This window comes from Dendronephthya gigantea, unplaced genomic scaffold, assembly GCF_004324835.1.
Source record: "Dendronephthya gigantea isolate DGI-Jeju-01 unplaced genomic scaffold, DenGig_1.0 000074F, whole genome shotgun sequence".
NCBI lineage: Eukaryota > Metazoa > Cnidaria > Anthozoa > Malacalcyonacea > Nephtheidae > Dendronephthya > Dendronephthya gigantea.
The window spans coordinates 400,162-421,850 of record NW_021163084.1 but is presented as its reverse complement, the minus strand read 5'-3'; the positions used below and the strand labels follow the sequence as shown (position 1 = coordinate 421,850).

Sequence of the window (21,689 nt, the reverse complement as noted above, 5' to 3'; positions counted from 1 at the left end):
ATAGAAATTGATTATAATATAATAATTATAATAATTTGTGAAAGGCTTTTTACAAATGATTAAGTTAGTATTATCATTAAAGTTTCAAAACACACTTTCTCGTTTAAAACGTAAAGGTATCTTTTAACAAGTGTAAGTAAATACCATATAGTAAACATGTTTCAAAAATCGTGCCCCAGGACTATATAATATATATGTCCTAATGCGACACCGCGGGTTAGCATAACCGCTCAGTACGACATCAATTTCACCATATAGCTCAGTTTTGCAGTCAAAATTGCATAAAATTGAACAAAATCTACTAGTATAATAAAAATGGTTAAACATGAATCGTGGCGATGTTATTCCCGGTATTGTGTAACCGAGGTCCCTGGAACTAGTTATATCGGCCATGAAACTGACGATGATTGTCTCAATACAACACAAGAAAACGTTCTCACATGCATGGATATTTATAGCGTATAGAGTTCAAAGTGCATGATGTATATAAAAAAAGTCAGTAAAAGCAAATACGTCAGTGATGGGAAATGTTTTCATAAACAATAAACACAAGCTCAATATTTATACTGTTAATACTAAACAAACATTTTGATACTTGTTACAACCTAGGATGGTTCCCCTCAGAAGATTACTTTTTCTTATCACAATTCTGTGTTTAACTATAACACACTCGACTGCTGAAAAAAATCGAGAGAGCAAAAATGATTTAGCAGCACCGTCAGAACACACCAAAAACTCTGAAGACAAGCAGTCCGATTCTGATGACAAGCGAACTGACTCCGGCGATGAGAACAACGAAATAGCCGAGGATGAACGAAAGTCCTCCGAAGAAAAACATTCGGATTCCGCTCATTCTAAAGGTGCTTCCGAAGACGCCCGAACGTCTTCGGAAAGTGATCACAAGGACGCCGAAAACAATCGACCACACTCCGACCAGAAAACAAAAACGAATGATGACGCGGAAGCTGAATCCGAAAGCGACCAAAAAGAATCCGACGGAGAAAAGAATGAGAACGAAGACGACGACGACGACGACGACGAGAAAAGCGCTGATGAAGAATCGGAGAATAATCACGTCACGTCACAAAGACGGAATGAGGGTATCAAAGAGAAAAAGCAAAATGGCGCTGTGCTTGAAAATTTGAAAGATATAGTTAAAATGATGAGAAGCAAGAAGTTAAAAAGACATAAGAAGAGAAAGCATAGGAAAAGGATTTATTATACCTATGCTAAACATATGGACAACATAAAAAGTAAGTATTTGACTGAAAGTGTGGTATTCTTGTCTGCTGAGCTATCACGCCTAAAGGGACTTGTGACTATAGTTCATACTTCACTGGGCACACAACAAGCGCTCTTCATTGCAAGGCGTCCAGTTCGATCGAATGTTGGGATAAATTCATCTTAATTTCAACTACGATATTTTACAGATGAAATGAGAAATCTGGCCAACATCGAAATTGCGGGGCTGAAGACTAGAAAACTACTTGAAAAAGAGAGACAAAGTAAGAGCAAAATTATTAGTGGAAATTTGGAAATATAAGAAAGTACATTCAATATCAAAATAGTAAATATAACACACATGCAGGAATTGTGTAAAAATCACTTATAGCTTGTCACTCTGACTGACACGATTCTGGTGCAGCGCCCTCACCATTTATAGCGTCGGTGCTCAAAACTAGATGTAGTATAGTATGAAAATGTTGTTGGGATATTTGAAGGGAGCTCATATCGCAGTTGCGGATGATTCATCAATTATTTTGTATCGTGTATTTTAGAAAAGATTGCCAAATGGAAGAAAAAACTACATGAGATGAAAGGTCATAAGAAAAACCTCATTCCGTACGTGGCCGCAATCCAGGCTAAAGAGCAAGAAGCGGCCAGGAAAGCATCCGTTCCCGCAGTAAAACGTAAGTTGTCGAGTCGACGACTGGAAGAAATTGAAATGAACCGGTATTCAGGATCAAAAATCGCATGCCGTGTTTATCTTATTAAACTCTGCATAGAAATAAAGCTAGTTGGGTTTAAATTGTTCCATTTTTTAGCACTCTGTGAAGACATTTGTCAACATCGCTGTCTCGAGTCATGTCACATTGCGTGCTGTATTCCCGACCTTACTCCGACAATGCGCGACGTTATTGCCCGACGGATGGAGGAGAGTGAACCAAAGAAGAAAACGAATATAAAGAAATGTCCTAAACGCTGCAAAAAGTCATGTGACCCGTCATGTGACTTTGTTTGTTGTTTACCAGATAAACAAAGACGCAAGTACAAAAATTATGTTTAAATGAATGCCTCATCTGGCGGACACTACTATATAGGGTTAGGAGAGAAGCGCTTGATCGTAGTTCAAAAACCAATGACAGGTTATCTTATAAAGCTTTGATGATTTGTTATGTGACATTAGAAAGCTCTTTTGTCGGAGATCACTCTCTAATCATTTTAACTTAAGTGCTGACATTATGACATTGCTACATGAAAAACAAAACTAGTCAGGTTAGATATTTGAAACAGGTTTAACACTGCGACTTAAGTATACTAGTGATGATACTCTGAAATAAACCTAACAAAAAGGATGACAGATTTCAATCACTAATCATGCAGTCTACTTGGATGAAGTCGCCATGAAAGGAAAGATCTGTAAATCATCAAGTTTTGTATATCTGTATAGTTATAGATATGAAATAAAAGCACGCATTTGTTCTTTGAGACATTAGTTGCCTTTATAGATTATGGCGTTCTAGGGGAAAGCAAAAATATGTTTGCAAAAATGCCACAAATTCAACGTTTTCAAATGCATTTGTCGCCGTGAACTCGCTTCTACTGAAAGCTTTTCTTATTCAAAAAGAATTTCATTGTTTATTATACAAGTTATTCAAGCGATGATCTTATTAGAGTACCTGCAAATACACTTTGAAAATAGAGGAGAAAATTGAAGAGAAAATTCTGTTATTTCGTCTAAAAAAAGGTAAGATTGATTCAAAATATCATAATAGTTGTACGCAAATGTTTGAATAAACCTAAATATGGAAATGTATCCTTATAACTTTCTCAAATTTCGACTTATTTCGATTGTTTTTATATAAATGCTTAGGCTAGTTGGGTTAAATCAAGTTGTCAACCGTGAAATTGTGTTACAATAATCTCTAATTTGTCGAGTAAAGACGAAATAACTTCGTCTACAGGAATTGTTTATAAATATGTTAACTAAAATTAATGTTATATATGCTATTTTGAATTATCGCGAAAAGATACATTTGTAAAATGTAGCACGGGTCATCTAAAATTAGTCACACGGGTCACTCGACAGATTTAGATTTATTTTTTATTTCATTCTTCAGTGTTGCATCTCTTATAGCAGATATGATTTTAAACGGCTTTGTATACCCTATGTTGTATGAACTGTTTATCAATACGATATATACACATGTATGTCGTCCAACTTAGGAAAGAACAGCAAAAGCGGGGGTACCAGGCAATCCCATGATGCACCAGGCCGTGTATACAGTCTGCGTGATTCTCGAACTGTTCTTGATAGTCACAGCATCCACGAATATCGAGCTCAAATCAGGTATGATTGACGAAGAGCTGCATGGGGGCTCTTATGGTCGAGAAGCATCGCTTTATAGGGGTATATTTTTTTGAATTAGCCACAGTGAATGTCGGATTGTCAGTGTTTAGCCAGAACGAAATAACAATTTTGAAAATCAAATTTCTCTCGTTTTAAAAACAATTTGAACCTTAATATTTTAGCAGCCAAGAAAGAAAATGTAGATAAGCGAAGTTCAGGTACGTGTTTATACATTAACTATGTAAAACTGAGGAATATTTGTATGAAGGACAATAAAATGGTAAAGATCCGTGTAACAACAATGATAAAGCTTGTTTTCACGCTATAGGGGAGTTTGCGTCCGCCTATATAGTACAGATTGTTCTGAATATTCTGTGATTTTTCGCTATTTTTCATACAGAGCCAAGCACATGGGCTTGCCATGCTGGTTGTAAGAAATTCTGTCTTCCTTCATGCAAGAGAAGTTGCTGCGCACCAGGAGCAGAACCTTATCATCAAGGAATGTTTAAAGACCTTTTGAACTATCAAGACACTCTGCCTCCTCCACCCCCTCCGCCTATGATGCCCCCACCTGGAATGCCAGGACAACCGGCTGCTGGTGGTCAGTGCGCTCAAGGCTGCCCACAGTCATGTGCACCCTCGTGCCAACCACGTAAGTGTTGTAAAATGAATTGTATGAGAAAAGAAGATTGACGTCCACAAAAAACCGAAAACCGCAGGCGGCAAACTTTAAGGAAAGTAAATCTATATACAAGATTTGGACTGGCGTAAATGCATGCTTTAATTTTCACGGCCAAATTGTCCAAACTTCAATCAGCTAATGGTTTGCAGTTTTTGCTTTAAAGTGTCTACTACAACAGCTTCATTGTCAATTTCAATGTGCCCTGTGTTGGAGTAAATAAAGATTCGGCTAACTAGACCAAGAACCACAATGCGTTTTGTTCTACTCATGTCATATTTGAGGCAGATATAGCGAATAATTTTCTATACAGTAGAAACGTCATAAACTTTCGTAATAGAATTCATGTCTGCAGTTAATTAAACCCGAAAATTGAAACAAGACAGTCCACAATTCCAGAGAAAAGTTTCAATGACATTTTCGATGGGCTATATTCCCTACACTACATGTGACAAAAATATAAAACTACTTCAATCAGGATCGTAGCCAACCTCACTAATCAAGGCGCGGATCTGAAACTGCGAATGCGTTACGACGTTCAATAAAACCTACCTTTCCTATAGCACCAGTCCTCATGAATTAATACAAGCAGTCTGATGGAACATCCCATGCCTGCATTGGTTTTCATTCCTAAATAAACGTAAACATAGAAAAATGTAAACTACAACGTCTAAACAAATATAACCAGGGAGCAGCGTGGCAGTGTCTTCAAACAACTAGCATCAAATGTGGTATAACAACTGCCTAAAATAGACAAAACACTTCTCGACGTTTTGACCGTAGGGCCTTCGTCGCGAGAGTTAGTATGAATACTCTCTGCATGGCGAAGGCTAGTTTTAGGCAGTTGTTATACCACATTTGATGCTGGTTACAACGTCTTAACTCTATAACGTCTAAAATTTTCAATGAGGCAAAGACGCAGCTTAGAGGGGGGCGTCCTCTCTAATAATATACCTGGGGGGGCAGAATACTCCCCCCCCCGGATAAAGAAATATTGGTAGTCTGAATCAATATATTTAACATTTACATTATTAGTTTGCACTAATTCTGTCTGAGAAAGATTATTATAATACATTATTATTGTTTTGAGGGTGGACTACAGCTAGGAAGAGCTACTTTTGGCTTTGAATTTGAAGTCTGGGGTGAATTGCTCGATTAAGAAAATCAATTTTACAGCAATAATAAAAATAATACAATTAATATTACACCATTTATCATCATAAATACCAGTGGAATAATTAGTTACCGACATTCTTCCTAGAATGTTGTTCTGGTGGCCAAATGGGAGCCCATGGCATGCAACCAAACCCATACCAACAACAACAACAGCCCTACGGTTACCAGCAACAACAAGGTTATCCACAACAGACAGGCCGCAACTACCAAACTGGATTGGCCAGCCCCGGATATCCGCAATATGGTAGCAGTTACGCGCAAGGGTTGGCGGGTAATGCTGGCTACCAAAATGATAATGATGACATGTACAATATACACATCCCATCAGCATTTGAGCGCCTCAAGGCTTTGAGAAAAACTAGCCCACGTTACAAGCCAGCTATGAAGCCAAAACCAAAATCAAAGGTAGGTAATCGAAATCTTCTTGTTTATTAATGACACTTCAGACGAAGAGCCAATGTGAGCATAGTCGATACACGAAAACACCTCTATGTTTCGCTAAGAACCAGCGTTGATCAGATAAAACCTGTTCGATAATTTTGTCCCCATTGCCCAGGTTTTCCTCCCCCGACAACTCCTAAGCGAGGACAAAACCGCACAACAAGACGCAACGACAGAGAAGGCTGGACAGACAGTAAAGAGTATAATTATGATTTCTCTTTGATTTGAAGGTTCAAGCCAAGAGATATCGACATCGCTTTTACGACAAGGAGGGAAATCCTCATGATGAGATAGTTTATGATGGAGCGAGATGCGATCCCAGTTGTCGCAAGCTTTGTGAGCCATCGTGTCGGTTTGAGTGCTGTGTTGGGCCTGCCCCAAGCAAAAAGAAGCCTGCCAAGTAAGTGCATGGGAGCATTGCCGCATAAGGGCATGTATGGCGGATGGAAGTTACCTCTAGTTGTGTTAGTTTAGAAACCCAACTGTATTAACCCTCGATATCTTCCTCAAGTGTTCTCAGCCCGATAAATGGAACTTTTTCATAATAGACCAACTTTTGATTTAGGCAACAAAAAGGAATTTCCGAACAGTGCATACTAAATTTATTAAAATTACCAAGTTTGGCTGCAAAATATTGTAAAGTACGGGAAAAATAGCCAATTTTGTATACTTTTTTCCTACGGCCAGAAGTGTGTAACTAAATTATTTAAACCATAGGTTAAACGCTCCAGCCGTAGTAAAAAAGTCATACAAAATTCCCAACTTCGCATGGCTATATTTTCCGTAATACTTGACATTTTGCGGCCAAACTTGGCAATTACATTAATTTCGGTATGCTCTTTTTAGCTGTGGTGCATGATTTATTTCCTTCTTGTTACCTAGATCGTAAGTTGGTCTATTATGCAAAAGGTCCAATACTCTTAAATAAAGAATTAAAAATTTGTCCCGCTCGGGAATAAGAAACCTCCCACCGTTCAAGAAGATTTTGGAAGTCTCACGAATCTTTCACAAAATGGCGGGATGATTACTTTAAAGGAAGATTATGTGACCCACAGATTTCTTCAAGCATGTATATACAGAGAATGTTCCGAATAAAGCATGCAGTATAAAAATATTTCACTTCTACGACTTACTAGACAAATTCACTCCCCTAAGAGAGGGGAAACTATACCAGGTGAGAATGTTCGTTTTAGAAGCCCATTCATGCAGAAAAGACGAGGGGTGAATTTCATATAACCCTTATATATCAGACGATTTATAGGACCTAATTTCAATCATTGAAACCAAACAGGAAGGTAGACAACAATCAACCTATTGCAACCCTGGTTAGTCCAGTTCAGAGCGATGGCAAACTGACGTACCCATATGCTGACGGTACACCAGCACCAAGCAACACCGCTGGTCAAACCGAACCACCAGCAGACGCATCGGCGAATGCTCAGCCTGGATCTGAAGGTGGCCAACCCCAACCCGCACAAGAAGGCTCTCCTGAAGAGAGTTCCGATGTAGGAGCCAGGCCCTATGGTCAGCCCTCGCCGTACGGTCAATATGGAGGTTATCAAAGGCCTAATCAGTTTCAAGGTGGATATGGTAGTCAACAGGGTTACCAACAACAGGGGCCTTATGGTGGATACCAAAATCCACAACAACGACCACCACCATATCATGGACATCCAGGTACTAGGAATTCTATCTTTAACCAGAGTTTAATCAAGCAATGACTAGAAGTGCTACGCAGCTTGTTTACCAGCAAAAGTTTTTACCAGCAAAAGTTTTATCTTAGTTAAAGCGCCACGAAATGCCGACCGAAAACGTGAAGATGATGGAGCCACCACCAATTTTCAATCCAACTTTTGCTACCAATTCATGGAAAAGGCGTTGCGCAGCTCTGTCTTTTCTGTAGTATTGTTCATCTTGATCATCAACCCAAAATAACCTAAACTTGTAGTTTATCCTAAAAACCATTTTTCGTTTTTACAAATTTCTAAAATATTCCAGGCTAACTACTCGTTTATTCAATATACTTTGGTGTTATATATACAAGAGAAATCGCTTTCCCCCTCCCGAAATTATACACCGGTTTCCAATTTATATTAATTATTTCAAGGAGGTACACACGGAAGATATCAGAATCCACAAGGACAATATCCAGGTAGCCATGGTTACCCCCAACAAACACCAGGTTACCCTGCACAGCCTGGTTACCCTCCACAGCCTGGTTATCCTCAACAGCCTGGGTACCCCGCAGCCCAACCAGGAGCCCAAGCTGGTTCACCAGCATCATATGCTCAAGGTAATGTTATTAGCTAACCTATCATTATGCCCCTGACGACTTATCTTAATGGGTATGAACCGGGTGAATTAAATGACCTTTTGGGCCGTCAAATGAAATTTTTGTCAGTCACAACATTTTTTGTCTTGAGATACGCCAGATTGTATTAGTAATGCAGAAACTCTGCCAAATTAAATAGACTTTATTCTACAATTAATTCCTGGTTGTGAGAAAAGGTAAAAATAAATTTCAACTGTAGTTAAAGGTTATCTACCTATGTATAACAGGGGGCTATATTTTGAGTAGGTAAATCGTCGTTAGCTTGAAAATTCTGTTAGCAAATTGCTCCACTAAAACTATACAAAGTGCACTACCTTTTTACGCAGCCAGCCACAGACATTTTCAGATGACAGCAACTGATACAATGTAAAAAGGCAGATCAATTTAGCAATTGTATGTATGCAAGTAATGCAACAAACTAACGATGTTACTCTTTCTACATTCGCAGGGTTGTCCCAAAACCAACAGCAGTGCCCTGCACCTTGTCCACAGGCGTGCGCCCCATCCTGCTCACAGCAATGTTGTAGTCCCAGCCCACCACCAATGCAATCATGTGGCGGTGGGTGTGCGAGCAGTTGTGCTCCGGCATGCGCTCCCAAGTGCTGTTGGGATAGAAAACGAAGCAAGATTCCAAAGAAATTATAGGATATGAGAATTGAAGATTTCGTCAAGACGTTAATATGTGATATAGTCATATTCTGAACTATATTGGAGACCACTTAAATATATAACTAATTAACAAATAACCTGAGTTAAATCAGGTTATAACAATGCAGCTGTACATAGTGCACAGCTCCGAAAGGACAACACACGAGTGTGACGGAGAAATTTCACTGTATGCCGGAGAAATTTTATCGTTTTGGTAACAAGACAGTCAGTATATTTCGTTTGCTCCACAAAATCTGAATACATTTGACGTACATCAGTATTGTGTAGCACCAAATAAGTTCTCTAAGCTTAAATTGCTATGACAGTAAGTGTTCATTCAGACGCTCTTCAAGGGATACACTTTGGTATTATTCAGTTTTCATTCCACATGTTTGATTATGCTCAATTTAATAAATTGTACATTGGACTGTAAATACCTGTATACTCCAAAGTTTATATTTTGATTATTTATCAAAAATGTAGACTGGGTCTCATCAATGTGCTAATTGTGGGTTTCGTGTTTGGTATAAGGCGTTGACCATAATTGGTAAGACTTTGCATTAACACTTTGTACACTGCCTGTGCTAACAGTCGTAAAGCTTCGCCTCTGCATTATTAAAGATTCTAAAATTCCAGGTCGGATAGCGCAATAAAGAGGGGTTTAGGAACAAGGACCTCTATATAAACACGTCTTTTCGACTTTAATATTTCATGCAGCCTCTATTATAACTCAGTGACTTTAGGTGATTTACATTTTAGGTGATTAGGGAATGTTATAGCCCGCACTGCCCGTCGTGCCTGAATAATTCGACAGCCCGACCACCCGGTTCCAAAATAGCGAATCAATCGGAATCAATCGTCAAATCAATCGTCAGTTTTCCGTTGCTGGAATATTTAAAAATAATAAAAACAGAGGATTCAGAGCAAAATATTTCTTAAAATGTTCAAAGAAAGGCTGAGGAAAATGTTGTAAATTTCTTACGTTCAGGTATTAAGCAATATTAAGTATGAGAAACTCGTTAGTTTCAAGTTGAGTTTTGCGTTTTTAGAAAAACAGCTGGCTTTTTTTAAGGTGAGCTTTTCTTGCTTGTTTGTATATATAAAATGGTCTTGATATGTAAAATGATTTTTGATAAGAATCAAATGTGTTAGGAATAGATTGTTTAAAATCCTTTATCAGCAGACAATTTGATGAAATATAGAACGAAAAAACTACGAATAACAACTCGCAAAGTCAGGATTTGAGTTATTACTATTAGCTAAAACACAAGTTCAGGGAATATTTCGTCAAATAGTTTGTCAACAACCCGGAAGTAGGATTTAGATTTGCAGAAAAGTCAGAAGTGTTGGGGTAATAAGCCATTTTTGTTCACGTTTTATACGATAAAAAGGAGCTAAAATCATTCCTATATCAACAAAATAGATCGCAATGGTCAAATACATTATCTTTATGCTCGTTATCCATTCGGCGCTTGCTTTATTTCGGGAGGAGAAAGTCGTTACGGACACAAGGAAAACACCACCGTACCTGAGAAGACTTATCAAACACGTCTACTTCATTGGGAATACCGATAACGGCACGTTAGACTGTAGAATGCCAGGGGCTGTTACCTATCGCTGGATAAGCATTAGTAAAGAGGTCATTTCTGAAGGTAAGTGCGTCTGATTAACGAGAAGTGAAATTTCCAATGATGTTGTTATCTTTTAGAGATATATAGGAGTAAAAAATAAGCCACCAAAAAAAAGGGAAAATTGTACAGTCGAAAAAAAATTTAACTCGATTTAATCAATGTGGAAATGTGTTTTGTAATTTTCTTAATGATCAATTTGAGCGATTAATTGAAGAACGCTTGATCTGTGATTACAATCTGACAGCTCTGACTGATTGATTGTAGTACCGAATGATTACCAGTGATGATTACTGATTTATCTATTATATTATTTTATTGAAAAGGTGGGTGTTAGATGATCGATTAAAATAATTAACTATCGATTGTTCATCGAAGGTGGATATATATATTCCTGGGAGGACGATATGAAACTCACAAACAAAGAAAAACCATGGCTGATGGAACTAAGCGAAAAGAACTATCAAACGAACGCTGCGCTTATTCAATGCCAAGGAAAGAATGGCTACAACGGTGACGTCATCGCTGAAAAATTCTGGGTTGTTACAAGACTTCACTCTCCCCTCGGTTATCCAACCGATCCTATTATTTGTGGCGCTAGTGGGAACACATGTAGTCACCTGAAGCATTTATTTCGGATTGAGTGCATAACCGACTATGGGATGAAATATCTCGGAACAAAGTCGGTCACTAAAACAGGTATTAATTAAACTTCATACAAGTAACGTAACTATGGCCCACCGAGCGTGTTAGAGAATTGGGAGAAGGGTCATGGGGGGCTACATTATAGCAGTTGTCTAAGTTGAAAAGTGCTCAGGACCATTCACATTACAAAAACGTGCTCCGGGTCAAGTCAGGTCAAGACCTGGTCCAGGCCGTCTTCTTCCGGCCGGCTGAATGTTGTGACCTAGACCAGGTCCAGACCATTGAACTGTAAACAAACTGGAACGATAACTCTGGGGGGGGGGGATTGAAGCCAGGCTTTTTACTTTTTCTGAGTTTTGAGCTGAAATACTTGACGCCAAATGTTGAGCCGTATATGAAATTAAAGCTAATAAAAAGTTATATTTCGTGTAGAAATTTCGAGACTTTACCTTAAAGGGAAATATCTAAAAAATATTTCAAAATTTCCCGGTTTTTTGCCGGTTGGTAATTGTTTTTGTTTTTTTTTATATATTTCCTTTGTAGTTTAAGTCTTGAAATTTCTACACTAAACATAACTTTTCAATAGCTTTAATTTGACACACACCCCAACGTCTGGCGTCAAGTATTTCGTCTCAAAACTCAGAAAAACTATTTTGGCTTCAAGCTGAATAGGGATGTTTGTCAGGAGTTATCGTTCCAGTTGTATAGAGTTCACTGGTCCAGATCTGTTCACATCTAGGCTTAGGCCTGGTGTCCGTAGAAAGTCCGTAATGAAAACGCGGCTTTAGAACAGACAATATATATAGTATGGTAATTGAGAGAGTATGTTTATTTTATATCTATTTCTTATTGGTTAGGTGAGCTATGCCAACCCTGGAACATATTCTACGAAAAAACACGGAGCATACTGTTGCAAAACCACAATTATCTTATAAATAATAAAGAGTACACGTTCGCAATGGCTGAACACAACTATTGCAGGTCTTATCATAATGATACAATGGGGACGCGTCCCCCGGAATGCATCAAGATGTCCGCCAGGCGAAATTTTAAAAAATTTCAGGACGCAAAGCCAAATTCTGAATTGGTACCATGTAATGTCCCTTTTTGTAGTCCTTGTATGTACGGAGATGGCAATGGGAAACTACCGCCGTACAAATTCAAACTACCTGTGTATGAAGGTGGAATACGCGATACCTTTCGTATGTAAGTAGTTCACATTACTTTCGTGGTTTTGAATAAACCGTTTCACCGGTGCACTAGTAAAACTCTGGAAAGTTATCAACATGAGAAACGTAAAAATTGACAAAATCTGACAAAAATTGTCACCATTTTACTATAACTCAACAACATTTTTGTTTACGTTTGAGGAAAATGTGTTTTTACTCGTCCCTGAAAATTTATGCCAAATCACCAGCCCTTTAATATCTCACGAGTTATCTTGCAAAAAACTGGGAATTTTTGTTTGCTTAGAATAACGTTTTTGCATGTACGCACGCCCATATTATATACAATACAATAGAGCAATAGAACAATAGAATAACATTGTAATATAATAGAATTTTCTGTATTTTTTAAAGTAAAACTATCAGAGCTAAATTAAGAAGTATTTCAGAAGTGTTTTCCTCAAATTTGTGAAAACTAGCTACATCGGTACATCCTAATATTTTCGCGTAAGAACCCTTAAAGTTAAGTCGACATTCGTGAATTCTGGACATGGAATTGCTGCCAAGAACATAACCCTGTTGAACATTTCGCCTGAACAACCTGTTTAGGTACATTGGGCCTGGCAAGAAAAAGGTGGCGAGAACATGCTATACAATCCACTCGGACCAGCTTCAGCATTCAAATTGGTATCAAAACAACCGTTGCTCTAACAAACTCTACATCGAATGGAAGAAGAAAAAGATTGTAAGCAGACCGAGCTGCTTCGTTTGGAAAGGTTCAACTCAATTTGAAAAAGCCAATTTGGACTTTACGAAAAAAAATGTTGAAAAATATATGACTTTAGAAAGGTCAGTTCGTCGCAGGCACTTTTTCGTGTGATAGCTTTAGTAACATGTTGGTGCAATGTTTTAACAGCTAATTCGTGTTATTTGAGTCGATTTCGTAAATATCTAACCACTGAAAATTTGCCTAATTCTACAAACAATGAGTACAAAGTGATGCAAATGAAATTCACCTACGCCAGGCGAACGGAAGAACATGATTTCCATTCAACTTGAAATGCAATCTCTTCTTTTAATTTAAAATATGCAAGTAGCATGAAAAATCGCATGGTATAACACAGCCTTCGTTGCATAACGTGATATTCTTACAGGTGCCGTATTCCGCAATGCACAATTCGTCCGGTGTGGTTTCTATTCTACAATGACGATGGCGAGTTGATTATCGACACCGCGAGTTCTAGTAAACCAAGAGAGTTCATATTTATTGAAGGCGAAAAGGCTGTCATCAAGTATTATGTGTTTGGTATTCACCTGGAAAGTGGAATGAAAATTGTACCACTTGACAAATCAAAGGTGTCCATCGTCTCTGTAAGTACGTTTTTAACTCAGCTGCATGGCAATATAAAGAAACGATAATAATTGAAACTACATATTTTTATAATATAACATTTATACATAGTACTCGAGAAGCGTGTTTCTATATTTAACAATTAGTCACCGTACGCGAGGTGATTACAAACTTATATTCACTCAGCCAAAGAGAAGTGAATCATGCATCGAATTTCTTAGTTGAAATATAACAACAATTAAGAAATAGAAAACATTTTCCGTGTTTCCATACAGTTTTAGTATAAATTTCGAGGTGACTATTGATTTTCCTGCATTCTGATTGGTCAAGATTCACTGTCTCTGAAGTTATAGTCACTGGCCGGTGACTATCAGAATTGCTCAAACTAACGGGGAATGATCTCATTATAAAGCCTGCTCATTTGTCTTTTCAACGATACGTTTCTTAAACGGCTCAGGCAGGAAATATATTTACAAGATAGATTTCCGCACAACCGGTGTTCCATGGGTATTCAGAAACCAACTACAAATTCATGTTTGTCCTTGAACCCAACTGCTTGGCAAAACGTCAATCATATAACATCATGATACAGTTAACTGTAGCCGAAACAGTGAACTCAAATAAAACTGGAACGCTCACTCTATGACTTTCCCTCATTGATGAGTGAAGCCAAGATGGCGGATCATGATGCCTTTCTTGTAGGTATGATCCAGGCCTCTGGCGCGGAAACTTCAAAGGAAAAATCAGAATTCCCGACAAAATTTCCGCGTGGAGGCCTGGATCATACCTACAAGAAAGGCTTCATGATCCGCCATCTTGGCTTCAAACTTCCGGCAGAGTGAGCGTTCCAGTTTTATTTCAGTTCACTGAGCCGAAATAGCTTTCCTTTTTAGGCCTACTTCAAAACTTGAAAATTGACTTGCCAATTAAGTTTCTTTTAAGACATCCTATAGTTATATATCCTATCATAGCTATTCGTAAAACCGTATTCTATCTGTTTATATATCTATCTAGAAATGGAAAAGCACTGCTCGGCGAGTTCCAAAGCAGTCAGAACTTTACCTCGGCAGCAAAGCTAAACGTGAATTTACTGGAAAGTATTATTTCATGTATCATTTCGAAGAGGCAGACCCCAAAGTCGAATTGGGAACGTACTCACAAATGTTCAATGTAGAAGTGCGTAAACCGCTTTCTATATCCCTGAGTCCACAAAGTATTCACATATGTGAATTTGAAGAAGGTAAGTTTGTATTATAGTCGTTGTTTGTTTGTACTAATGTTATTCTCTATTAATATCACTATTATCACTATTCAACAACGCTTGTCTTATTGTGCTCTGAAGTACTGTAACGGCTTCCGCATGCACGCGTAACGTTCTCATCGACAATACATGCATTGATCCTCAAAGACAAAAGAAAAAAGACGGACAAGTGAAAAATTGTCGTTCACTGTCAAAAAGAAACCAGGGAATTTTCAAACATTGAAAAAGTTTAAAAACGGTTTCAAAACAAAATTAAATGAAATGGACAAGAATTTATATTGTTATTCTTGTACAAGTAAACACTATAAATTTAAAATTTTCCAATCAACAGAAAATTTCAATACCGGATACAAAGTAGTCGGCAGAGATATGAAGAAATTCGTACCCACCTCTAAAAAAACACCATTAGATCTTTAAATAGTTTATTTTTCAGTCATTCACAAGACATATGAGAGCATTTAAACTTTAGCTTATCGACCGTTTAAGCTAAACGCCTTTCGAAGAACCGGCCCCAGTTGTCATTCTTTCACAGGTGTCGTAAGCAGTTAGAGCAATAGTATATATCGTCATTAATTCAGTATTATCATTTAGTTGAGTAAATCGCGTCTAACATAGGTACAATTCGTCTCGCAACACACGGAGACTTCGAGGTTCTCACCCACGACATCGAGTGGTCCTATGCTTTCTTCAAACATGAAACACCCACAGTTGTAACACTGAAGACAACATTCATTCGGATCAGTGGAAATGGAAGAGAGGCGCGTGTGAGTCGAGCAGCTTTTATATTTGTCAAAGTAAATTGGAAACATGGTCCAAAGACAGCTCAAGCCGTGGTGTTTGTCACAGGTTAGAGTATTGGAATGCTATTTCAATATATAAAAACCTAGAATTCACATTGGTTTGAAAAAGCAACTTGCATCACTGCCTTCATTTCGCGATATTTTGACTTATTGAATTGTATTATGGATTTATGGATCAGCATGCGTGTTTTATTTTGCACAAGGCTGTTTTGGGTGCCTTTTGAAAAAAACTTTATAAGTAGGAATGAAAGACTTCGCATTAGCTGTGCTTGAGAACATCAACGTTCTTAGGTTTGCCAAAAGTTTTATTAAAATCTGGCTCGTATCGTACTTTTGGGTACTTTTTCAAACAGGATACTTTTTTTGAAACACCACGTATAAGAGACAGGGCTATAGTAACATGCAGAGGTTTTGCTTTTCATTTAACATTGTCATATTTTTATTTGTGATAAACTACACCATTAATCATCATCAATAGCTTTTATCATTTACCTCATTCACTGTTATGACAATTAGCTCCATTGTTTTTTTCCGTAAGTGCGATTCGTCAAGATTGGTCACTCAGCAAGTGCCGTATAAACAGAAGCAATCACCCCCTTGCGGCATTTTAAATATTGGCAGGGGGGTGATTACTTCTATCTACGGTACTTACGCAAAAACAATGGATTAATCGTCTTTCTGATGGGTATTCTGTGACCTCAGCGTCAATCTTCACAGTAGTCATAAGTTCATAACCTTCACAGCCATTACCATACCCTGTACTAAGAACATCTCACTGATGCGCTAAATCTTTTTTGGATATAAGGTAAACCACGGCTACAGAATGTTTCCCCTCTATTAGCTATCAGTTTTCCTGGGGAAACGGTACGACTTGCACTAGCTACGGATAGCCCTAAAACCAAACTCACATGGATCCACGATGCGCAGAGAATAGAAGAAATTCCTGACCAACCTAACATGGCGTTCTCCCAAAAGCGAACAGCCAAAGACATAATTTACGTGCTGACGATCGACGAAATCCTCACAGAACAATTTGGAGTCTACACAGTTAAAGCTGTAAACAGTAGGAATTGCAAACATTCCATAGAGTTCATAGTTCACAAGGCAGTAGAGGATACGATTTATCCAAAGATAAAGGAAGAAGACGAAAGAAGTTCTATTCGGTTATCCAACAGGAGTCTAATCAGATTTAGAGCAATCATGGACTTCATGCAGTCAGGTTTGAAAATTATTATTAAACATTTATCATTTATCATAGATCATTCAGAAGATAATTCAATGTTTCCGAAACTTTTTGGCTATTCACGTTGTTCTGTGAGAAGCTATATGAATGAATACCTGATAATATGAATAAGATTAATGAGAAACACCCAATGTAGTTAGGTCTTTAAATACAAGCCCAATAGAACTATACGAGGCACACTCATTGATATTTCATGGGTTTTATGGTTTGTTAGATGAATAATAAAATACTAGCACCACGTGTAGTGAAATGTTATGTTCACCAATGTTATTTATCTAAATTATTTATCTAAGTTACCTACTTTCAATATGACATGTTAGAATGAAATCTATCGTATGTACCAATATACATATTAAAGTACTCTTAGCTCGTGTGTGATCACAACCGTCAATCAAAGCCCAATAAGACAGTCAACAAATTACTTAACCACACTTCACACAAACTTCACACAAATAGTCCGGCATTCAGCCGGTTGTTCTGGCTGACCATGGAGAAATCGATCTATGAAATAAGATCCAGGTGATCTGAAATGGCTAAAAAGGGCTAGAACTAGTTGTCTGATAACCAGTTGTTCATTTCTCGGTTCAAACAACTTAAATCTCACTAAAATATACTTTATTTGTTCCATTAGTCAATCATACAACCCAATCTGACTTTCGCGCCGACCAATTCGGCCAGTAGAAAGAATTGTGATTTATCATCTTGCATTTAACTTCAGATTGTTTAGAGACCATAGGCCAAGAAACAAACAAGGAAAGTAACAACAGTTCACCCTCTTTGACAACGGACTATATGGAGAAGACACGACCGAAAAAACGAACGCTTATCAATAGACCTATCAACATCCAGGAACATTTATCAAAAATAGGTTGGTTTATTAACTAAATGCAACCATAATAAATACTTTTTCATTGCATTTTCTATAGATGAAAAACAAGTGGCAAGTATTTAATGCTCTGGGGCCGGTTGTTCGAAAGGCGTTTAGCTTAAACGGTGGATAAATTCAAAATGGAAAATAAAACTTTATATTTATTGACGAACTGAATTGAAATGTTTCGATGTAAATATAGTTTAATTTTCAATGGAATTGCATATTTAATGCAAAAGATGTAGGTTCAATCATTCACAAGATGTATGAGAGTATCTTTAAACTTTGGCTTATCCACCGTTTAAGGCAGCTAAACGCCTTTCGAACAACCGGTCCCTGTAAGAATGTTCCCTTATTGGAACATCCGCGACTTATCCACTCGATTACATCTATCAAAGGACGAAAATAGCACCTAAGATCGCAGCTAAAATGAGCCTTCATACGATAATTTAGGAAGCAATTTAGACAATGCTACCTAAATAAGCCTGTCATAATGAAAAGGTGCAAAGAAAAATTGGAATACCGACAACGCCGTTATAGGTCTGTGGCCTAACATGAAATATTGTCGCAAAATATCACCAAATTATGCAATTCACTGGACAAAAATCCATACTCATGCAGAGAGCTTTAAATATGGCAAAGTTTGGTTACCTTTAGCTCTCTGCAAGAGTATAATTCATAGATGCTTGAAACATAGATGCTTGAAACGTTATAAATGCAATCGAACGTGCTTCCCCCGTGCATTTCACAAGTCACGCTCTCGCCTTACTATTGAGCCAACCTTGCTGCGGCGCGTACAGAAAATACTCTTCGACTTTGGACGCCTAACACGTTAATAAACCGTGCAAAAGATTATTTATGGTAATTCTTCAAAACACCCAATCACTCACAACCTACCACTTGAAGAAATTAGTTTTAGACAAAAGCAAATTAGACAAAATTGATCTATACATATATACCTTATTTTTTGACCTGACTTTTAGATCCATACTGCATATCTCTTGAACACGCCAAGCCATATTTCCAACTGAATTTTGGAAACCTGATAAGAATAAGAGCAATTAGACTTGTGAATGGTGATGATAAAGACAGTGATAAAGATTTTGGTTTACGGTTGATGTACAGTATTGATGGATGCAAATGGAAGATATTTGGTGTGAGACGAAAGATAGGACAAGTAAAGATATCTAACGCTACGAATGAGACTCTTCAAACGAACCCGGTATGAGCTTTTGGTCTCGTATTATTGATGGTTTTGACCAGTATATAACACAGTGACCAAACTTTAGTCAGTTTAACTTCTGCAGATCTGCAGAGGGTGATTTTTATTAGCTATATATGAGCAAGAGTGCGATCACAACTCGTAAAGAGTACAATTGGTACAAGGGTACAATGCTGAAATCGCACATTTTACCATGATTATGGAAGATATACAATTAACCCTAAAACTGCCGATCGGGATTGGTTGGTACTGCCCGTACTTACTGCACCGCCCGTAATTACTTAACTCAACTTCAAATAGAGCTACGCCTTATAGTGTGAGAAACTTCATGTTAATCGTTGATATCATACATGGTATAGTTAGTGAACACGTGTTTGAAACTGGAGCGGGTTTGCCGCTCGTCTTGAGTTTTTCTTTTTTGGTGCGAAATTTTTTTGTGAAGTAATAAAATTATATTTTGTAAACTTTTGTGGTAAATTGTAAAGTCACAGGAAACGCATAACGCAGCGTTTTCGACAATAATGTTAGTCTTTATACAACCCACCCCTGCCTGGTGTAATCATGTTAAAATGTGAAAATAACTTGTTATGTAATATAACTATGTTATGTTCAAATCGTTGATAGTGTTGTTGATGTTCAAATCGTTAAAACTATTCACAAATATTTTTATTGTTTAGAAAAACGTGCCTGTCAATCTGGTGGAGAAACTAAACTCGCAATACGAAAGCAAAGTTTTTGGAATTGATGGTTCTCTCTACTGGATTGGAAATACCACTCTATATTTGGCAAAAAAAATTCGTCTGGTCCCCGCCAATATACCAGCCTCAAAGAAGGAGACTTGCGTCAGAATACGTATCTACGGATGCGCTGCAAGTAAGATCATTTATCCTATCACAAAAGCCATGCATTCCAATGGGCGCCTCTGGCTAACAATACGTCGTATGCGGTAGGCTATATACTCATTACACTCAGTGTCCGTCTTAAGCATGTTTTCCACTGAGCGAAATTTTGCGCGGAAGCGGACTTTTTCTTTGTTTTTCTCACATTAGTTCTGCATGAAAGCACGGAGACAATGAAAAATTCCTCTCTGCACGCATTTGAGGGGAAAGCAGCCTTCACTCAAAATTGCACTCCAATATTAAGACAATTTTTTTCAAATTACTGTATAAGTGAGCAATAATTTAGTTTACTCACGCGACACTCTTCCTGCTAAACACGCCCAGTTATGACAACAAAAGATTATTAAATAAATAATGAGAATGAAACTAATGATAAAAAACGGATTTGCTTTACACAGAATACCTCATTTGCTTTACGCAAAATATGATTGCCTCAATTGCTTTTTTGTGCATACAATTTACCATATAAATATAAATATAAAACCTGTGTGCATAAAATGGGATGTTACTCGTAACAAAAACTGTCCTTTGTGACGAATGATTTTCAGGTTTTGAGCTTTTAAAAGCATACAACAGAAATGTTCAATGGAACCAGGTTCTCTCTAGCATTTTTTGGGAACTTTAGTGTTGGAATTATATTTTACTAATAGGATGTAAACAACCTTACATTTACTGTACCTGGACTGTTTAAAAAAAAACACTTTATTGTGTATTAAAAACATCCTCAATACTTAAAATATTTTTTTCATAGCAATACTTGACATACCAAAACGTGAACCTATTTACCAAAAGCCTGCTGGTATAAAAGTTATTCTTGGGGTGCTTGGAGGTTTGGTTGGAACAATAGGTGCTATGGTTTTATCCTGGTATGCTTTCAAGAATTGGAAGACAATTGCCAGATTGATTACAGAATGTTGGACAAAAATAAGGTGAATATGGCTGGGTTATGCAAATATTGTTTGTGTCCTAATTTACATTTTAAATATTTACCAGCTATAATAAACTATTTACCCTGACTTTTCTTGCTTGGTTATGGCTATTCAACAAACTAATTAATATCTACAAATCTCATTTGTTGAACCCATCATTGCCATTCAGTAATGCATGTTGCCAGCATTTTATCAACTGGAAAAGCAGATATGGGCCAGAATTTCTCATTCTCAAGACAACTAACTCATATTCAAGAACTTCATTTTCTATATGTAGATCATACCTACTGATTGAATACATTTATGAAAGCTATTATGAATATGAAGAAGGATATTATGAGTATGAAGGTTTTTATGAATATGAGGAAGGTTTTTATGAATACGAAGAAGGTTATTATGAATATGAAGCCTGTTATGATTCCTCAGAATCAGAAGAACACATTTACAGCGAGATACCAAACCTAGAGGTAACAATACCTAACCCATTTCATGTTTATTGACCTGTACCATAATTTTTTCAGGCTATTGCAACAATTATCACTGATTAGTTTTTGCTGCAGGCAACTGGCCACATAATAGTTTTTGCAAGGAAAGGAAATGAAATTTATATATAAAACAACTAATGGAAATTTTGGAATTTCCCTAAACGACAGTTTAGGAAATTGTATTGTTCTATATATTTGTAACTGTGTACTTAATTATTTTAGCCTGTGCCAGACACAGTCACTGAGGGCCTTCCAGAACCCAACAAGACTGATGAGATTGATGAGACTGATAAGACCCCTGCAACTCAAGAAGAGTTAGAAACTCAAGAAGAGTTAGAAGCCTGA

General features: G+C 37.4%; 4 protein-coding genes across 5 annotated transcripts in view; 3 read left to right on the top strand and 1 right to left on the bottom strand.

Annotated features, from left to right (window-relative positions):
• LOC114531814 (KS1 protein-like) overlaps window positions 1-2,736 on the top strand; it is a 3,126-nt gene extending 390 nt beyond the window's left edge. Inside the window, exons 2-5 of the mRNA XM_028553431.1 lie at window positions 610-1,253; window positions 1,431-1,505; window positions 1,779-1,910; window positions 2,046-2,736. Of these exons, the coding sequence (XP_028409232.1) occupies window positions 611-1,253; window positions 1,431-1,505; window positions 1,779-1,910; window positions 2,046-2,287 (1,092 nt within the window). The 5' untranslated portion in view covers window position 610 and the 3' untranslated portion in view covers window positions 2,288-2,736. The remainder of the gene's footprint in view (window positions 1-609; window positions 1,254-1,430; window positions 1,506-1,778; window positions 1,911-2,045) is intronic.
• Window positions 1-18,851, bottom strand: part of LOC114531815 — a 23,866-nt gene extending 5,015 nt beyond the window's left edge. Inside the window, exons 1-2 of the mRNA XM_028553433.1 lie at window positions 18,782-18,851; window positions 4,803-4,880 (exon numbers count right to left, since the gene is read on the bottom strand). The gene's annotated coding sequence lies outside the window, so the exon portion shown is untranslated. The remainder of the gene's footprint in view (window positions 1-4,802; window positions 4,881-18,781) is intronic.
• LOC114531811 (trithorax group protein osa-like) lies at window positions 2,884-9,334 on the top strand. Of its 2 annotated transcripts, none has more exons than XM_028553430.1 (9): window positions 2,884-2,968; window positions 3,448-3,571; window positions 3,757-3,789; window positions 3,972-4,223; window positions 5,512-5,831; window positions 6,098-6,267; window positions 7,159-7,544; window positions 7,975-8,160; window positions 8,648-9,334. In XM_028553430.1, exons 2-9 carry the CDS (start codon window positions 3,484-3,486, stop codon window positions 8,842-8,844), a joined length of 1,632 nt encoding a protein of 543 aa, XP_028409231.1. In that variant the 5' UTR covers window positions 2,884-2,968; window positions 3,448-3,483; the 3' UTR covers window positions 8,845-9,334. The 2 variants fall into 2 exon arrangements, with proteins under 2 accessions (XP_028409231.1, XP_028409230.1); XM_028553429.1 differs by having other exon boundaries at window positions 3,754-3,789.
• LOC114531713 lies at window positions 13,432-21,689 on the top strand. The gene is made up of 10 exons (XM_028553324.1): window positions 13,432-13,657; window positions 14,652-14,877; window positions 15,514-15,744; window positions 16,504-16,917; window positions 17,660-17,809; window positions 18,793-18,986; window positions 19,709-19,904; window positions 20,682-20,859; window positions 21,137-21,326; window positions 21,567-21,689. Exons 1-10 carry the CDS (start codon window positions 13,613-13,615, stop codon window positions 21,687-21,689), a joined length of 1,947 nt encoding a protein of 648 aa, XP_028409125.1. The 5' UTR covers window positions 13,432-13,612.

Coding starts and splice junctions, on each gene's coding strand:
- LOC114531811 (XM_028553429.1), top strand. CDS start 3,484: ATGATGCACCAGGCCGTGTATACAGTCTGCGTGATTCTCGAACTGTTC. Junction 3,572..3,753: donor GAATATCGAGCTCAAATCAG/GTATGATTGACG, acceptor TTAATATTTTAG/CAGCCAAGAAAGAAAATGTA. Junction 5,832..6,097: donor AGCCAAAACCAAAATCAAAG/GTAGGTAATCGA, acceptor TTTGATTTGAAG/GTTCAAGCCAAGAGATATCG.
- LOC114531713 (XM_028553324.1), top strand. CDS start 13,613: ATGAAAATTGTACCACTTGACAAATCAAAGGTGTCCATCGTCTCT. Junction 13,658..14,651: donor CAAAGGTGTCCATCGTCTCT/GTAAGTACGTTT, acceptor ATATCTATCTAG/AAATGGAAAAGCACTGCTCG. Junction 14,878..15,513: donor CATATGTGAATTTGAAGAAG/GTAAGTTTGTAT, acceptor CGTCTAACATAG/GTACAATTCGTCTCGCAACA.